Source organism: Penicillium bovifimosum (genome assembly GCF_028826915.1).
Source record: "Penicillium bovifimosum strain IBT 22155 chromosome Unknown utg000006l_segment0_segment0, whole genome shotgun sequence".
Classification (NCBI taxonomy): Eukaryota; Fungi; Ascomycota; class Eurotiomycetes; order Eurotiales; family Aspergillaceae; genus Penicillium; species Penicillium bovifimosum.
Window position 1 is genome coordinate 882763 of NW_026622715.1, and position 18396 is coordinate 901158.

At 51.7% G+C, this 18396-nt stretch overlaps 8 protein-coding genes across 8 annotated transcripts; 2 read left to right on the forward strand and 6 right to left on the reverse strand.

Annotated features, from left to right (window-relative positions):
• Window positions 1–2981: 2981 nt before the first annotated feature.
• N7515_007970 (uncharacterized protein) lies at window positions 2982–4691 on the forward strand (the record flags this gene model as incomplete). Its single annotated transcript, XM_056668714.1, has 1 exon — window positions 2982–4691. The coding sequence occupies one exon, from the start codon at window positions 2982–2984 to the stop codon at window positions 4689–4691; it is 1710 nt and encodes a 569-aa protein (XP_056518544.1).
• A 2177-nt stretch (window positions 4692–6868) lies between these two features.
• Window positions 6869–7126, reverse strand: N7515_007971 (uncharacterized protein; the record flags this gene model as incomplete). Its single annotated transcript, XM_056668715.1, has 1 exon — window positions 6869–7126. One exon carries the CDS (start codon window positions 7124–7126, stop codon window positions 6869–6871), a length of 258 nt encoding a protein of 85 aa, XP_056518545.1.
• Window positions 7127–7275: 149 nt separating this feature from the next.
• Window positions 7276–7983, reverse strand: N7515_007972 (Yae1 family protein; the record flags this gene model as incomplete). The annotated part of the gene is made up of 1 exon (XM_056668716.1): window positions 7276–7983. The coding sequence occupies one exon, from the start codon at window positions 7981–7983 to the stop codon at window positions 7276–7278; it is 708 nt and encodes a 235-aa protein (XP_056518546.1).
• A 385-nt stretch (window positions 7984–8368) lies between these two features.
• Window positions 8369–8960, reverse strand: N7515_007973 (uncharacterized protein; the record flags this gene model as incomplete). Its single annotated transcript, XM_056668717.1, has 2 exons — window positions 8369–8794; window positions 8862–8960. 2 exons carry the CDS (start codon window positions 8958–8960, stop codon window positions 8369–8371), a joined length of 525 nt encoding a protein of 174 aa, XP_056518547.1.
• A 1141-nt stretch (window positions 8961–10101) lies between these two features.
• Window positions 10102–11902, reverse strand: N7515_007974 (SD08430p; the record flags this gene model as incomplete). Its single annotated transcript, XM_056668718.1, has 2 exons — window positions 10102–10447; window positions 10509–11902. 2 exons carry the CDS (start codon window positions 11900–11902, stop codon window positions 10102–10104), a joined length of 1740 nt encoding a protein of 579 aa, XP_056518548.1.
• A 797-nt stretch (window positions 11903–12699) lies between these two features.
• Window positions 12700–13758, forward strand: N7515_007975 (uncharacterized protein; the record flags this gene model as incomplete). The annotated part of the gene is made up of 2 exons (XM_056668719.1): window positions 12700–12787; window positions 12845–13758. The coding sequence occupies 2 exons, from the start codon at window positions 12700–12702 to the stop codon at window positions 13756–13758; spliced, it is 1002 nt and encodes a 333-aa protein (XP_056518549.1).
• Window positions 13759–14482: 724 nt separating this feature from the next.
• N7515_007976 (uncharacterized protein) lies at window positions 14483–16165 on the reverse strand (the record flags this gene model as incomplete). Its single annotated transcript, XM_056668720.1, has 2 exons — window positions 14483–15184; window positions 15242–16165. The coding sequence occupies 2 exons, from the start codon at window positions 16163–16165 to the stop codon at window positions 14483–14485; spliced, it is 1626 nt and encodes a 541-aa protein (XP_056518550.1).
• An 845-nt stretch (window positions 16166–17010) lies between these two features.
• N7515_007977 (putative esterase/lipase) lies at window positions 17011–17898 on the reverse strand (the record flags this gene model as incomplete). The annotated part of the gene is made up of 1 exon (XM_056668721.1): window positions 17011–17898. The coding sequence occupies one exon, from the start codon at window positions 17896–17898 to the stop codon at window positions 17011–17013; it is 888 nt and encodes a 295-aa protein (XP_056518551.1).
• Window positions 17899–18396: the final 498 nt, after the last annotated feature.

Below are 18396 nucleotides of genomic sequence, written 5' to 3' on the forward strand. Positions count from 1 at the left end.
TATTCTTTGTAGAACCTAATAGATAGGCTGGTATCTGAGTGATGTCTAAAGTAATGAAAACTAGGTCGATGGAGACGGGACACATAAAACCCAACGTTGCCGTCAACGCTCGATTGTTGTTCAGACTCGCCAGTTGACTACTAGACTCGCCAGTTGACTGTTAGGCTCGCCAGTTGACGCTTCCATGACTGTCGGAGCCGAACGGTTACATCTCTCACCTTATTGAGCAAGCCAGTCGCCCACACCCGTAATTGCAGCATACAAGCCTGACTACAGGAGCAACCCGGGAGCGATCCCTAGCGACCCTCTACCCAGGCAACAGTGAACACCATACATATGCAATCAGTGCAGCCAACTAGTAGTCTAGCTCAACCCCCTAGCTATCCCAATTCCAAATTTCCAATTACCCACGCCAGGAGGCTCGAATACAACCAGAGCCGACCGAGGCATAACGAGACACAAACAAACAAACACGAGCCCAGCAGCACGAAGACATAGAGAGTACGATCTACATACACAGTGAACCCCTAGGGTGGAAGGCCTGGAGCCTAGATCTCACTAGACAAAAAAGCAAGGGCACCAGAGTCGGGACGGGAAATTTGACACCTCAGTCGGGCCGGGGAAGACGCTCCGCGGATGATCGAATGCAAGCCGGGAAGGCCATTATGAGGGAGCTCCGACCCAGTATTGAGGTAGGTTTCAAGCATGCCTTGCAGGCTGCATCTCAGATCGGGAGCTTAGGCTCGGGGATGTTTCAGTTTTCGCCCTATCCCGGGCCCTGGGATTTGGGGGACTATTGGTCATACTGCGGGTTTTGGAAGAGACTTCCGGGGATCGAGGGGTGGGATTAACCTCTAGAAGGGATCGAGGCTAGCTGTCTCTGGGTTTCGGTTTCATTGGGCTGATTATTGTTCTTCATTTAGATCTGGGCTATTTCAGTCTTCAGATGAGTTTTGGAATTGGGTGGTCTGTTCTACTGTAGGAGTCGAAGTACCCTCGATGGCTGGCTGGTCTTAATCCTCGGCGCTTAGGTGCTTTCTCCTTCCAAACACCCGATTCCGTGGGGAGTAGAACTTTGGTGGATGGGGTTATGTTGCACTCCAGATGCTGGTGGCCTGCGTCTGTTTTGCAGAACTGTAGGATGTGAGTTCTACACGGTAGGCATATGCCTGCAATTGAGCACCGAGGAAAGAATGTGACCCGGAGGATGGGAGGCGAGGGCTTCTGCAGCGGCTGCGTCCGCGGTGAGTTAATCGCTCAAAGATCGCGAACAGTGCATGAAATGGACGATTGAGAGCAATTGTGTCTGCCGATCAGGGGTACTACTGGGGATGCGTCGATACTTATACATAGAGGTACATGGCCCGGATGGCTGCACTGCGGCTGTCTGTATAGCGGGATGCATGTAAGTTAGGATTTTCAATGGAATGTGGGGTTTATTCTGTGCATGTATGTCTCGGGTTTGTTATTGTTTTTCTTCTTTTGGATGAGGGTCTCCAGGGTCTCGATAACGACGTGAATCTGATTGTGTCGAGACACAATGTGTTGTAGACCTGTAGAGAGAGAGTAAGAAGAATCGGACCCTACACATTGACAGCTTGACAGCAAGGCCAGATCACAAAAGTATCAGAAAAGACTTTTTCGATGAGCCAATCAATGGCTGCGGAACCCCCACAGAATCATAGACGCATAACATTTGTGATATGTCAACTGTCAAGACGGGTGGTGCCCATGTCCACCGATCATGGCTGTGTTGCAGAAACTTAGGATGGGTCATCCGGGTCAGTCTCATTCGTAGAGATCTATACTCATGTGGGATTCAGAGTCAATATAGAGAGGTATTAATAGTCGAGCGGACATGACCCGGTGAAGTGGGAGGCGTCAAATAGACATGTTAATAGTAGAACATTCATGAATTGCTCAGTGCCACAACCAAAACAGGTAGAAATGGCATTCTAGTAACTAACTGGCCAATGATCTATACAAAGTAGATGTACAGAGAAAATAAGAACCAAGACACAAGCCCATGACGTAGGTGCTGGTTGAACAATTTGCGGGATGAAACGTTGAAGAGGCTCCAAAGTGAACGCTAGGCCTTGAGGAATGGAAAAGTCCTCGTACTCTTTACACATCTCTTTCCAACCATATTGCACTGTACAAAAGTCCTGCCAAAGTGACGAAGCAGAATTGACCAAACATATGAGGCGGATCGGCAACTTTTGCTGATCCGGGCCCGTCAGAGTTCCCCGAGTGGCTTGAATCTTGATATCTCACATTTTCCCTCCTCCAGCCTCTTCGGACTTCTGTCTGCAGCCTGCAATGCTCTTTCCCTGTTCAATGGACTTTTGCTCTAGTCTACAGCCAGCTGAACATGACGAAGGTGATAATTAGACAGAATTTGGAATTTTGGGGAGGGAAAAAGAATCAGAATAGTTCAACATCAGTCCGATCGCATGTGGTCGAAGAGTACACCCATCTCATTTCGTTGGCTTCTAGAGCTCACATCGCTGGTACACACTACACAGCACAACAATAACAACTCTATTGTATGCCGCGGATATGGTTCGGGGTGTTTCTCTAAGCCCTACGGATCGAGTTCCGCGCCCTTGCTGGGGGATCCAATCGAAAGGTCCTTGCTGCAACCCCATCCCTACGGAAGGGGACCATGCAAGGTCGGATAGGTCATGATCGTCTGTGCTTCGGTCTGTTTACATTGTGCATTTGGCATGCATCTGTTTTTCCGGCCACCCGGGTCATAGTCCTAGGGCTTCGAGCTCAAGAGGCTATTTTGGTATAAACATATCCCCTTCACCCTGGCCTCCACATCGGTCATTCATTCCTCATTCCTTCTCTTCTTCTTCTTATCTTGTCCTGGCGGCAATCTCCTCTCTTCCATTCTGTTGTTGTGACTGTGTCTGGGTCCTAGAGGTCCTGCATTACTCGTTTACTTCTCATTCACTCTACTCGAGAAACATAGTCCCATGGATCACAGAGGTCTTTACTGTCCAGGCGAGTTGGACGTGTTGCATCAAGACAGGAACAGATCAGAGACAACCATTTGTCTCCCGTCGCCCTCACCTGCAAAGCGAACTTCATCTTACTATCCCCTCACCGGGCCAAAGGTTCTCGAGGATTCTAACCTCGATCCATTCTACCTCGAAGAGTCATTGGCCGCTACGCCTACTTGGAATCCTTACACCTCGGACATGCGCAATGATAATTTTGAGGACGATAATCAATACTATACCTTGTCCTTGACCAACGACAAGGACTACCAACAATACCCCGGGCCAGATCGCTCCACACTTGCGCAGGTCGAGTTAGAAAACAGCTTGAGATTCCACAGATACACCCCCTCAACGGACGAACATAGTCCTCTGCACAGCAGCCAGGTCTCGTTCAGCTCCGTACACACAGACAGCACCACCCCAGACTTGACACCCAGCACATCCTTCTCTTCATACGATTCTCACGGCTGTCCCGACGTTGTCCTTGAGGCAACTCAGCAGCTCTACAAGCACGCGCAGAAGGTTCAAATTGAGCCCCGCCGCCGATTCTATCTCCCTGCTTCCACACCTCCCACTTACTCTCTTCCTCCCCCTCCTCCGCCGGTGGCTCCCTTGACCCCGGCGGATACACGTCCAACCACACCCTGCTTTGAACACTCCAACGAGTCCACCGCTACTATCACAATGGGCTACGAGGACGTGACTGGCTCCTGCTCCTCGCGGTCACAACGCAGGAAGCAGCCTCCTGCTATGCTCAACCTGTCGCGCGCTGCCAGCGCGCACAGCTCCTCCCGGCGCAAGCAATCCAGCCCCGGGACCCGCCCACCTTTGGACCCTTCCATGATCTCTCCTCCATCCTTGATCAATCCAGTTACCATGGAACCTCACATGACCCACTTCGACCACCCTCTCTTCATCCCTGCCAACGACTGTCCTAGCCCTGTTCCTAGCCCTGTGGCTAGCTCTCCACCTATCTCTCGCCAATGGACGGCAACCTCCATGGAGCGCCCCTCAATCTCTACAATGGATGGCTTCTGTGAGCAGTCCGTGTGGGAGTCAGACTCCGACTCAGAGTCCGTCGGCCGGAAGTCCATGTCCCGTCGACCCATTGACACACTACGCAAGGTTCGCAGCCGTGCTAAGCTCCGCGGCGCCAAGTCACAGCCGCGACTGCACCAGACCATGCTTGATGATCAAGCCACGGAACAATTCCCCTGCATGCCTGATGACATCCTGGGAGAGCCAATGTCAGAAGTTTATCGTCCCAGCATGGACCGCCCTAGCCTCAGCAGACCCAGCACCAGCCGAGATGGCATGCGAACACAAGCTGCCCTCCAAACTCTGCGTCTCGTCGCCCCTTCATCTACCTCTCTCACCCGCCCTGCTCGTTCCCGCAAGAATAGTAGTACCAACAGCTCGGACGTCGACCGCTCTGCAGCTGCAGCGCTTCAAGCTCAGCAGCGCCGTCGCCAGCGTTCAGACTCTCCTGAATACTCCACTTCCGACAAGAGCTCCAAGGAGAAGCTCACCTCTTTCTGCTACGAGCAACACTTGCAGTCTACCATTGTCGCAGAAGTCAGCGAGCAAAAGCCCCTTTTCCAGCGCTTCATGGATTCTCTGCGATCCTTAAATTGCCAAAAGTCCCACAAGTCTCACAAGAAGACTAATGTTACCACCATCTGATGCATTCAACCCCGGCGTTCCGGTTCTATTCAACCGTCATTCAATTGCTCCATGTTCTCATGCTCACCACGTGTTCTCTACGATTACAAACAACTCACACTCGCTCACGCAATATAACTGATCTTGCCTCCCGCGCACACAACGAAAGTAATGAATCTCCAGACCCGACTGTGGCTGGACACCGACGCGCAAACACACGTTCTCTACACGCGCCCATCTGGCGCCACGAAACGAATATCACGCCTGGTCCTAGTGACCACTACCGACTCATGACTCGATGCCTTCGAGCTGACTATCTTTAATTTTCATTTTCTGTCTCTTCTTTTTTTTGTCTCTTTTTCTGTCTTGATTGCGCTCACTGCGTGCTGTATTACCATCGCCCTGCTTACGAAGTTATCAACTTACGGTCTTCATTCTACCAACGCCTGTCTGATTGATTCATGTCTCGCTCTCACACACATGACCCCCATTTCTTTCCAACTGTGACCTACTATAATTCCCAATATACAGGAATACGGCGCTCACTGGTTTCTGTTTCACAAGACTCAAAAATCTGCATTACTCAAGGATAGACAAAAATAGACACCAACCATACTTTACTTCAAACAAACATAAAAAGTGATCTCTCGCTCCTTCGTTGTCCAGGGAATACCAGGAATGCTACAGAATTGCCCTTTAGGACGATCGTCAAGGTATCTTCAATACCACCACAGACTCCTACCTAACCATCGCCCTGAACAATGATGGATGAAAGGCTACTTGGAAACGCCCTAGGTCATGCATGGGGCCTCAATGGTCCTCAATGGCTCAAATCACCAACAAGGGCGACAAACCCTTTCCTACACACTTTCGGATTTGCTTTTCCACCTGAACAGTAACCTCGTAGGCTGTAGCGAAACTAAGAACTCAATGGCCACGTACACATCATCCATCCTCGATTTGCACCGATCGTCTGCGGCTGTCTCGGACTACTCCGCCCCTAATGTACAGCAGAACCTGGGTCCTGGGTCTGCGTCTCCACCAGGACTTTCGTCGTACTTTACTTACCTGTCGAAGGTTCGATGGGATTCGTATGTTTCTCCACCACGGCTGCGCCGGGGAATGAATCCGGGTGGGGATCCGCTTGTCTGGGATGTGGAATGGGATGGTTGTTGCTGGATCGACATGTCGAGGGGGTGGTAGTTTGAGTTCTTAGGGCTAGGGTGGGCACTTGTTCGCCGTGTTGCCAGTTGGCGTACTTTAGACATTTCTCTACAATCTCGTACACAGCTAAGTAATCTGTTTCTATTGTCGTTAAGGCATAAAGAAAGGAACAATTGAATACTAAAGTACGAATGTTTACTGTAGGTAGAAGAGCAAAATACAAAAAGCCCCTTGCATCAGCTTAAACGTCTGCCAAGAACTCTTCGTCCAACGCGATCGTACGATCGTACTTATGAGGGCCTCTTCTTCGATCTCGGTCCAGAACATCGTACAATTTACATATAGGTAACATAGACAAACAATCCAGTGAATCAATTCCTGTCTTGCTATTTCGATTCGCCAATAACAATATACCAACCAACTGGCGAATGTTGTTCCTTCCCTCCCCTCATCTGATATCATAAGTCTAGTCGCCTCGTCAAATCTCAAGCTACCTCAGATCACCAGTTTGACAGGTAACGCTAGACAGGGGGTTTATTTGTCCCGGCCCACAAATCTCCTACTATGCCCTGTACTCGAGGTCCTTCCGCTGCGAGTCTGCGACCTCATATGTAAGGCGGCCGATCCATCGGATGCGCACTCCGCTACATCCCCGAGAGTCGCCGGCGGGTCGGGTTTCAGATCTATCGGACATTGGTGGGGATAGATACTGTAGGGGGGGGGGGGGGGGGGGGCTAGATCTGGAACGTTGTTCAGACTTTTGCTTTTTTGTTTGTGATTTCTACTCCGTAGTCTAGTAGGGCTGGTAGATGTGTTGACATATGACTTGTCTGTTTTGCCTCGTGTTTGACAGTTGGTGGCATTTGCCTTGTGCGTGCTATCACAAAGCCAGTTTGAGTTGCAAAATCCATCGTAATGTGATTGAGTTGTGTTCCCTTAACGCATTTCCTTCAGGCTGGACATATGTCTCAAGGCTGCAACAGAGAAACTTTCATCTAAAGTCCATCATATAACCTCCATGGCAACAGCCGTGGCTACAGTAATCTGCAGAACCCCAGCGTCAGTGTCTCACCAGCAGCGCAGCCGTTTTGTCCCAAAGACCCAACAACACACAGCCCGGACCGGCTTTCCGCCCCGCCGTCCGCTGCATCGACCTCGCAGCCGCGGAAGACTGTTCCAAGTCCCTGGAAACATCCCTTGACGGGATGATCCTGCATCGCGGGACGAGCAGCGGGACCCCCGAGAGACAGTTGACCCGCGCGGTCTGCAGAAACGTAATACTGCATCTGCATCTGCATCTGCAAGATGCTTTTTCCCCCCACCTGTCTCTTCGTGCCTAGCTGGAGGCATTGGTATGTAGATCATCAGAGCAAACACAGCCCACACTCGCATCCACGACAAGACACACAGTGCAAGCAGTGCAAAGCCCCCGAAAACAACCTCAACCCCTCTGCACAGCATCCTCCGTCTTCTCCCTCTCCATCTCCAACGCCTCCATATTCTCCTCCCACCTCGGAACATCAACCCTCCCCTCCCATTTCGCCAAAACCCCCTCTCCCCTTTGCGCAAGCAGCCTCTCCGCCTTCTCCTCCTCCTCCCCATCCGCAGGCTTAGACTCAACCTCCGCAAAAACAGCCCTTACATCCAATTCCTTCAGCGCAGCCTCGTAGAGCGTCCGAATCTGCTCCCTCTTCTCCCGCTGCAATCCATCCACCCCGTCCTTATCCGTAGACTCAGCCGTGCCCCGCACACCGGGCTTCTTGACGACGCCCGGCCCACTGCGCTCTTCGAATCCGCGTAGCAGGCCCTCCATAATACCAAGCACCGTCCCGGCTCGCATGCCCATCTGCGCACCGACCGGGAACCCTGCGTCGAAGCCGTTCTGCACGTGTGCGCCTTTGGAGGCGGCGGTGCCGTCGCGGTAGCCTGCTGTGACGTGTTGGCGGCGTAGGGAAGGGAGGTCGGAGGGTTCGGATGCGTCGGCGTTTTGGGATGTGTGTGAGAGGTTGAGGTCTCGTTCTGTTGGCGAGGAGCCGAAGATGTCGTCGAGGGAGTTGTCGGGGTTTGGGTCTGTTTGGGTTGAGGTGATTGTTGTTGATGGGGAGGAGGGGGTGGAGTGTGCGGATTCGGAATCTGTTTGGTGTGCCATTTCGGTGTTATATTCTGACGAGTTGGATTGGGTGGGATATTAGTGTTGGGTGAAGTTGGTTGTGAGGTGAGTTGGAAGGGAAAAAGTTGAGAGCGGGTGGGGCCGATGGATGTCCGCAGTATGAATGGAAGCGCGACACTTGGAAGGTTCACTGCTGAAGGGCTTTTGCGTTAGTATTGTCCATGCTGTGTCTGGCATATTAATCGCTCTTTAGGAAGTAAGTCTCGATTTACATCTATGTGGTGCTTTATAGCGAGGTAACCTCGTTAGACACGATTTACCTACTGAGTACGGACTACGGAGTATCCGGGGCAGCATCGAAAGATCTGAAATATCCGGACTGATGCATTCACATACCACGCAGTTTACAGGAACGAGGAGAGGTTTATTCCTCGTCTGGGCTATCACCATCAACACCATCCTCCACCTCACCACCATCCACATCACCATCGACACCTTCACCACCTTCACTACCTTCACCACCCACAGCAACACACGGATCTCCTTTCGCAACAACACTCCACCCCAGGAACCCATTGTACAGATAGCACACATCCCAGCCATTGGTAATAGTCGACAGGAAACTCTCAGGGGCACAATCATACGTGGCGAAAAAGCAAATATCATGCGGGTAAGAATCCCCCGGACTCTTCCATGAAATACTCTTCACATTCGTGGAGTTGTAATAATCCGTTTCCAATGCCTGGCAGGCGCGCGCCTTCTGACCGTATCGATGAGCAATGGAGAACTGGAGGTTCGATTCCGACGCGTTGCAAATCGGCGGTGCTTCGCTTAGGAGGCGGAAATCCCACTGTGATGCATTAGCAAGCTCACTACGAATAGGGGTACCACTCTTCTTCATGGCACTTTGTACATACCGCTCTCCAGGCTTGAATTTCAAAGTCCGCTGGGCTGGGTAGGGCATTTACGGTGGTCGAGACGCCGAGGAGCGTCGCGCACAGTGTGAGGAATCTCATCTTGCGTTGATATTGATAATACTCCAGGCGAAAAGCGGCGGTCCAGCTCAGAAACCTGGCGACAATTCTGTGTTTGAAATCTTGAAAGCAGAGCAGCATTGCTTCTTTTATACATCAGCACATCCCCGTCGGACTATTTTAGTACAAAGCCGCAGATGCAGGAAGCGGGCCCAGCTGTCCCCCAATCATGTTGGTCGGTGGCTAGTCGAGACTCCATGGGCTCGAGGATATAACCCTGCACTTGCAGCTAACAGGGTAGCTGAAAAAGAGATAAGTTTTCTCAGTTTGTTTAGCTGACAGCGGTGGGGTGCATCGTGTGATAGTTCCTTGGCGTCGGAGAGAAAGCTGCTGCGAACTTGGTCTCTTATTGGGCGCATTCGGCGGTGTCGAGACCTTCGTCGCTGGAGGGTAGTATCGCGTATTGTGCGGAGTTGCTTGTTCGGGTCTCGAACACGAGTGAAGAAGAGGCGATGGGATCAGGCTGACAGTGTCATTGGGTACGAGATCGGGTGTTTTGCGGGTTCAGGAACATGGCGAATGAGCGCTTACTTGGCTGATGGGATTCAGGAACAGGATATTGTCTTACGTGCAGACACGCACTGCAGATACGAGTATTCTCGTCCGGGCACTATTTCTGGGTCATACGAGGTTGATTATCGGTTATTCTATGATTGCGGCTGAGGTGTGTACTCAGACATGACTGATATTTCCTACTAGCCATCTTCTGCCTTGGGTCAAATGGTTCTACTAAACAGCTAAATGCATCATTTCTTTGCACGTCCAAGGTTCTGACCACATTATTCCGACGAGGCCTACATACCCTAGTGCATGCAGGAAGCAACCACTTAGGACTGACCGACCAAGCACCAGAAACAAACTCGACGAACTCAGATCAACCTCATCCAACAGATAGCCTCCTAAGTGATCCCAGAAGTCCGAGAGGAACCTCTCAACCAACAACAGAAATACGCATCACGTCTGTCAAGTCTGCCCATCGTAGAAGCGCCAAAATGAGAACCCTCTATACCTGACACATGCTAAATGATTTATTCATTCAATCTATAGAGATAGATATCCCAGACAATGGGTATAGAAAAGACATTATAGGCCGTCACAACACAGAACCAATCCAAACAGAAGATCATTGCCGCTGCGGGCCAGCGTTCAACCGCCAAGCACGGAGAGGCAAGTCCTGCAGCTTCTGTGCTGCTGGTTTGATGAACATTATAAAGGTGATAGTGCCAATGGCCACACAGAGCATGTTGGTCAGGTAGTACCCGTCACGGTCGACGTTGCACGTACCTCCGCCGCTAATGCAGCGATTTTTCTCCGGTTCAATAGCGCATGAAAATGCGGTGGTGATGAGGGCGCCTTTTAGGGAGTCGGCTGCTGGGGCGGTGACTGGGGGAAGACATGTTGCTACTGTGAACATGTCGACGAGTTTGAGGACGAAGATGCGAGGGAATGTTCCACCCAGGTTGGAGACGCTGGAAGTAATGTGTCAGCTTTGTACAGTGTACCAAGTGCGGAATCGAACTTTGAACTTACGTTGCGAGCAGAGTCATGTATGTTCCGCCAATGGCAGGGTCGGCGATGCGCGCGTGGAAGGCTGAGATGGCGACGAACATGACAGTGTTCATGAATGTTGAGAGTACATGCTCGCCAATTACAGTGAGCATGTACCACATGGGCACTTCTGGGCCACTAGGGTAAATCATGACAGTGAACTGGGCGAGGACAGCAGCTGCCAATCGTCCGATGAAGGCCCAACCCCAGAGACGCATGGCGCCATAGTTGGTTGACCACTGACCGGCATAATAACCCAACATAATTTCGAATGGGAAGTCGATCAACACAACCAGGGCCATGTTATCCTGGCCGAAACCCTTGTCCAAGAGCTTGAGACTGGTGACTCCGTCGTTGGCCTGGAAGCCGATCTTGGCAATCAGGTGAATGATAATGATCGTCTGGATATTCTTCAACTTCAAGACACTCCACATGCTCTTATACACATCCATGATGCTATCGCGCTCCTTGGTGCGCTCTTCCTTCTTCAGGAAAGCCAGACCACAGGTCACAATCAGATACGCCCAGCCCCAGAAGCTGAGGTAGGTGCCAAGCGACAGAAGGCCACCCTCACCAGCTACGGTTCGGAACCACCTGTTGGCAAAGTCTTTCGAGTTGAAGGCCAAGAACACCGTGTACGACAGGAAATGGCCTGCCGTCAGTCCGACCGTCTGGGCAGTCGAGGCGTAGGAGATGTTCGGCGGGGACATCAGAGTGATAGCCCAGCCATCCACAGCAATGTCCTGGGTAGCGCAGAACAGCACCAGCATGAACCACCAGTATGTGAAGGTCCAGACGCCCGCACCGCCGTTCGCGCCAGCCTGAACCATCATGGCCTCGATGTGGCCACCCATATAGATCATCGCTAATCCAGCAATCACTTGCACAGGGGTGATCCAGCTCTTGCGGCGGCCAAAGCGCGTGCTCCACACAGCATCCACAATGGGACTCCAGAACAGTTTGAGAGAGTATGGGTATGAGGCGAGCGAGAAGATTCCGATCTGGCCGTATGAGAGGTATGGTTTGAGGAGGAAAGGCACAGATCCGGTGGCGAGGCCCATTGGGACACCTTGGAGGAAGTATAGCAGCACCAACAACAGGAAGTTGCGGCGATCACTGCGCGGTAGGTCATGGAAGGTTGTGGTGGTCTGGACGGGAGTCTGCGGGATGACGGAGGGCTCGTTATCGAGTGAGAAGCTGGGTCTTGACATGAGTTGGGCGGTCCTGTCTGCAGAGTTCTCGGAGGAGGGAGTGTCCCTCCTGCGCATTTCAATGTTGTTGTTCATATTGCCATTCGCATGCCCGTTGGACCCGGTTGCGAGTTTCAAGCTCGGTTTTGAGCGACGTTTTGAGAGGCTCGCGTTTTTGCGTGTCATTGAAGATTAGTTAGGGTAGAGCTCGTGGTCGTCAATGGTGGTTGAAATGTGGACTGGAACTGAATGTTATGATAAGGGAAAGAGGGATAGGAATGAGGGCGGGCTGGGTCGGAAGCCAGTGTGATCGGTTTAGATGAGTAGGTCGGTTAAGTATAGTAAAAGAGCGAATGCATGAAGAGGGATCTAGAAAATGAAGGAATCCTCACATGGGGAGAGATCTCCAGGATTTCGATGACAAAAGATAGTTTTGAGGCAAGCTGGCCTCTTGGCTTTTCGCAGATCCGGGGTCAATCCTCGACGAACATCACCAGCAGAGATAATTTGGCTTCATTCTCCAACATTGAGTACTATACTTATTGACATATTTGACTCGATATCTCTTCTCATCCTATTGTCATACACATAGTGCAAGGCTATGAGGTCATATCAACTGGGACTTATGTCAGGGGTTTAGCCAACTTGATTTACGCAGTAACTCGTGTAGTGGTTAAAGTCTGAAAGAGCACAAGCCCAGCCTAGACCTACTAGACCTGGATCTCCCTGTTCTTCATAGATCCCACATGTAACTATCGCAGAGGGTCAGTGTGACACTAAGCTTTGGCTCCTCAGCGGCTCAAGTCGTGACACGATCACGTGCAAATACAAACAATAGTCTTCATGCTGCATGACAGCATCACATCACGTACACCACCATCTCAACCGTACCTAGGCACTGACGAGAATACAATTTCAGTACCCACCAACACAAGAGTAACCAGTTCCAGAATTACATCCCTCAACAATCCCCCACATCCACAATGGCAACAACGTTATCACGCGTCACCGCATCACCGGACCCGGAGGAGGAGGAATTAGATCTGGAGCTCAGTTCGCTTCGCGCAAAAAGTGAGCTGCCAACGATGCCAAGGAGCAAACCGATCAAACTGACTAACAACTATCAAGTCTGCAAAGTTCGAAGCCGCAAGCGTATCCTCACCTCCAGCCTTCTGACGACCGACCCCGTCCAAAAACTCCTCCGCAATCCAGCGCAAGTCCCTACATCGCTCAACAACATTGCAGCAATATCCCCCCTAGTCCACGCGGCTGGCGCCCACACCTCATCAAACCACCACCGCATCGCCTTCAGCGCCACCGCCTTCCCCTTCAAAGACCCATCACCAACAGCCACCGTCACAAACCTCCTCGGCCTGCGCCTTGACGTCTGCACGCGCAATGGCCGCTTCACTAAGCCCTACTATGTTCTTCTGCGACAAGAACCGAGCCACACTGCTGCTGGTTCCGCGAAGGTCCTAAAGGTTCATAGACATACAGTGCCAAGCTTCATATCCATCCCCCGGCTAGAGCGCGTCTATCTTCCCCGAGCTCACACATCACACAAAAACGACGACCGTGAAGGTTCGGCCGAGGATGAAGCCGAAGCTGCTGACCCTGCAAAGCCATGGAAGAAGAGCAGCCGAGCTGTGCTAGAACAAGATGTACGGGGTTTCGTGCGCGAGCTGCGGAGGGAGCTGGTGGCGTGGCATATGCGGACTGATGCTATTGACTTCCTGCGCGAGAAGCTGGGTCTTGTTGGCGAGGATGGGGAACCGCAGCCGTTTGACGTTTCGCCGGATCGGGATACGGGGATTGTGTCTTTGGCTGCTGCTGCGCTGGAGGCGCGGTATGTGCGACTTGAGTGGGCAGACGGACGGGTTGGGCGGTTTAAGCTTTCTAATGCTGGTATTGTGGAGCGGGCTGTTGTTATTGGCGATGAGGGCCGTGATAAGAAGACTGAAGATGCCATGACTGGGGGTGGGGGCAGGGTTGAGACGGTTTTAGATAGGTTGAAGGTGGATGTTTCGTCAAAATCACCTTGATTCATTGTTATGCTTGTTGTCGGGTAGGTCTCATTCAGTCATTAGCGAGATACCCCAATTTGAATTGTCCATGCTTGAAGATAGGAGAATGTGTTTAGGTTGTCGGTTGGCGATTAGGATAGTCTTCGAATTCGCTGAGGAGCCACCACCATCACAACACGCAGCTGGTCGATACTTGGGGATTGTATATGCATGTAGGTATCGCATACCGCATAAGGATGGCAGGTGCCCTAAGGCTTCCATCAGGGCTACTTCTAGATCTCGTCGCTCTTTCTGTATTTGGGTATAGGTAAACAGACCAAGACGTCGCCGGTCAGGCAGGCGCATAGATGGAGGAAACTTCCACCCCCTAGGTCCTTCCTTCTCTCACCGCACCATCCGTCCACCACCTATCATGGAGGGGAATCCTGGTCTCTCCAAGGTAAACTGAGATACATTTCACGCATGTTCCAGCTATGATGTCCTGGGGTCCTTTCCCCGTAGTTCCTGCTATGTCTATTTAATATCTCTATTACAGCAGACTCCTTTGCAATCATGAAACTTAAAGGCCACCGCAATCCGTGCGGTATGCAGGACCAATGACTGGTCCAAGACCAGAGCAAGAGCCTTGACAAGGCAAAGAAGACTTACTAGGAGACGGGGTGATGTGACAATAGAAGGAGTAGGAAAGGCTGATTAAAAAGGGTATATTAGACTGTACATCGTTTCATCATGAATCTCCAATTCAAAGCACCACGGAATCCGAATTCGGATCAGTTGCACCCGTTCCTAACATGTCGAGAGGAGATTCTGTCGGAACAGCAACAGGGGTGTCTGTATCAGGCGTATAATCCTCAAACGAAACAACCGGTAGAGGGCCATACGATTGGCCATGTCGCACCTCAAGTTGCCGACGTAGCACAGCCTCTTCCAGTTGCCAGCGCTGACACATAGCTATCTTTTTCTGATCCAAAGCTTGCATAAGGTCCGTCTCTTCCCGCTCATGCTCACTCCGCAGCGTAGCAATCTCCCTGACATGTCGATCACACATCTCGTCCAATTCCCTTTCCATGCGCGCCATGGCTTCCTGTAACTTGACTTCCTGGCGGTCACGCAGGACCTTGATCCGCGCATTGTGCAGCTGATCCATCGATTCATGATCGTGGTATTGCTGTTCCAGCTGTTCCATGTGCTGCCGGGTTAATACGCGGGGCGGCGGGGTGGATTCGGATTCCGAGAATGATCCCGAGAACCGCTCGGGCTCGGATCTTGTTGCTAATCTTGCCTGAGAGGGAGAGGGAGAGGGCGGTGGGCTGGCATTGCGGAGGTAGCCCTCCATGTGTTTTATGCGGGTGCGGGAGTTCATTTTGGCGCGGTCGAATTCGCGTTGTTGTTCGATTTCGACTGCTAGTTGGCGTTCTTCCATTTGGAGGATGGAGGAAATGTTCTGTGCAATTTATCAGTATAAGAAAATGGGTGGGGGATCGGTGTGGGTTGAACGGACCTTTTCGCGTTTCCATTCCTCGCGACGCTGGTTCTCGGATTGCTGTTCTGAGATGGCCGTTTGATGTCTGCGTCGGAGGTTACTTAGAGCGACGTCTTGAAATGCGAGGTGTCGGTTCTTTTCCAGCTGATGCCTCTCGTGCAATTCACTCATTTCGGGGTCGTCTAGGGTCCTTTGTAACGCCTCTTTGCTGGGAAGAGGGGCTTCGGGAATCTCTAATCTAGATGGTGGATGCGCAATGCTTGCACAAGGCGGGGCATCTTCATTGGCTGCGCCGTTCGGTTCTGCTTCAGGTTCCACGAACACATTGACCGAGCCATTGTCACCCGGGGAGATAGTAACAGGAGCTTCTGAAGGAAGGAAGGACGAGGAAGATGAGCGCTTCTTCCGGAAGTGTAGTCTCCCAATCGCGGACTTCAAACTGCTCCGGCGCTTCTCCTTCTTGTCGGCAGAAGCAACACTCAGCATCGAATGCCTATGCAACTTAGGCTCGAACGAATCGATATGATATCCGTGCCCCGCAAGGCCTGTTTTCCCATCACTAGAACAGAACGAGGTAGGGCGCGTGGAGAGCGAGGCCAACGATCGCGTGCTCCCAGGCTTGATGCGCTCAGACGCAAGCGTGACATCCGATAGCGACGAAACGACCTGGTCCAGCGCGGAGCGGGTGGGGGATGCGGACTCGCGAAGCGGAGTACCGGAACCGCATATTGAATACCGGTCGGTCGACGATCCAGAAGATAGCACCGGCGAGGAGTAACCAATCACTCCAGAGGCGTTTGAGGCAGCCAGCGGCGGAGATATTTCTTTCTCGGGCACTTTCAGCCCTAGTTTCCGTGCCTCGTCGATGAGCCGTTGCGCCTGCGCTTCTTCGGATTCCGGTGAGGGGGAGGTGGAGGACCGCGCGCCGGTATTCAGCCTCATCGAGCAAAGGCCCGGCGCTTGATGCCATTATATTGTATAGGGTGTGTATATATGGCGCATAACCAGCGGGCGCACATGGAGTAGCGGGGTTGTAAGAAGAGGAAAGTCGTCCAATGTACCTGGACGAGAAAAACACGATCTATGACGGCATTCAGGGGAGGATAGAGTTGAGGGGTTTCTGTAAAGACAGTGTGGTGGAGGTAGAGGGTCCAAGCTAACAAGTTTCAAGAATTCAGTACGGTCAAATAGGGGCAGGAAGGGGAAACAAAGACCATCTTGGTTTCTTCACGTTTTCTTTTTCGGGCAATTTTTTATTTTTTTTTCCGTCTAAAAAAAACTAGTCGACCCACGGTTGACCCTGACGCAATCCCTGGCTCTACTTGGGGACAATGGGGGAGTTCTCATTAGGGGCATTTTGAAACGGGGCTAACATGTGCGCTTGAAGATGCAATCTGATATCGGTTTCAATGACTCTCCGTATTACCTATACTGTGTACAATGGTGGGAGCTAAGGAGTAGTATATCGGAGAAATAGATCGCATATGTCGGCATTTGTGAAGATACCCTTGCGCCATCGGACAATTCTAACTCTATCTCTCCGTTGTATGGACCATGGACGATCTACGGTACTTGAACAGCACGATATCTTTGGCCTGGTTGGGGAAGTAGGGCTTAGGGCTACAGACATAGCCTCGGTCCAGTCTCAAGGTTTTGGTGTGATCAGGTCAGGATAAGAAGATCATCTTGGGATCATGCTGGGCCACTGTCATTGCTGGCAGCTGAACCAATGATCCATAGTTGCGTGTAACACAACTTCACAAGTGTCAAGTGGGAAGCAAAAGAAATTATTCGTTCAACATGTCAAACGCCAGTTGATATGCCCGTTCTTTAGCCTCGTATTGCGGGGTTCCCGCCCTCGTGGTCTTGTCCCACGCATGGCTGCAGTTAGGCTCCATGCGCTGGCTGACCACATACCAACCCTCCAACTTCTGGATCTTTTGGGCTAGTTCTTCAGCCTCCAGTGCGAGACTATCCCCGTCAGCCGTGATCATGAGAATACGCCGTGGGAATTGGTCTGCCTGCGCATAAAGCGGCGAGATGCGCGGGTCCCGCCTGTCCAAGGCCGAGGGCAGGTAGGAACTGTTGAAGAAACGCATAATAGGGACGGGAATATGGAAGTCCGCGCGGGCTGGGGCGATCTTTGAAGCAGACTCCCGGCTCAGATCGGTCACAGGATAGATTGCCAGTAAGGAGCGGAAAGTATCGCGCGGGAAGAGGTTTGAGGCAGCTGCCAACGCGAGATTACCGCCAGCACTGAATCCAGATAAAGACACATGCGTCAGGTCGAACTCTTCTGGGCTTGCGAGGACATATTTGATCGCATCTTCCACGTCGTTTAGAGCGGCGGGAAAGGGGTGCTCTGGCGCTAGACGATAGGGGACATCCAGGACGGTATACTTTGTTTCGCGGCTGACTCGGCGGCAAAACTCATCGTCGTCTCCATGAAGAGGAAGTACAAAGCCACTTCCGTGGAAGTTCATGAGAACAGGGGATGGGCTGGGGCCGGAGGAGCGATACAGATGAGCCTTGATGGTTCGACCAGTGTCGCGGGACTTGATATGGCGTATTTCATCTGGTGTGGCTGTGAGATTCCTGGATAGCCTCATAAAGGCTCGCAGGATGAATGCAAAGCATTTATTGTAGATATAGATGAGCGTCGACATGTCCAGCATTGGAGGAGGCATTGAAGCTGAGCCTCGACTCCCAGCCGAGGCCTCGGTTAAAGGATGCCACTAACGGTCGATCTTCCCAGCCCATGGCGTCTGACCTAACCTCTTACAGTAAGTACAATAGTTTTACCTCGTGTAGAATGTCAAGCTTATCTCTTATGCACAAGGTACTTCGGGGGTATGCGCACCTTCCTAGCCTTCTGGAAGTCTTCCCTAGCTGCCAGAAATGGCTCGCGGGACTTTCAGTTGTGACGAACAGACATGCAGAAGGAGGGTTGAGTGACGGGGTTGAACTAGTCATATGACTGGGTTGAGGACTGACGGTTGTTGAGTCCGAGTCCTGTGACAAGAGGGGAGTTTAAAAGCTCCTTGCCTGATTCCGTTCTTCTTCTCTTTTCCTTTCCTCTTCATATTTGTTGTCTTTCTTTGAATGCACTCTTTCTTCAAAGATCTGGCACATCACATCCGTTGCCGTTCCTATGGAGCCACATCAGTCGGAAC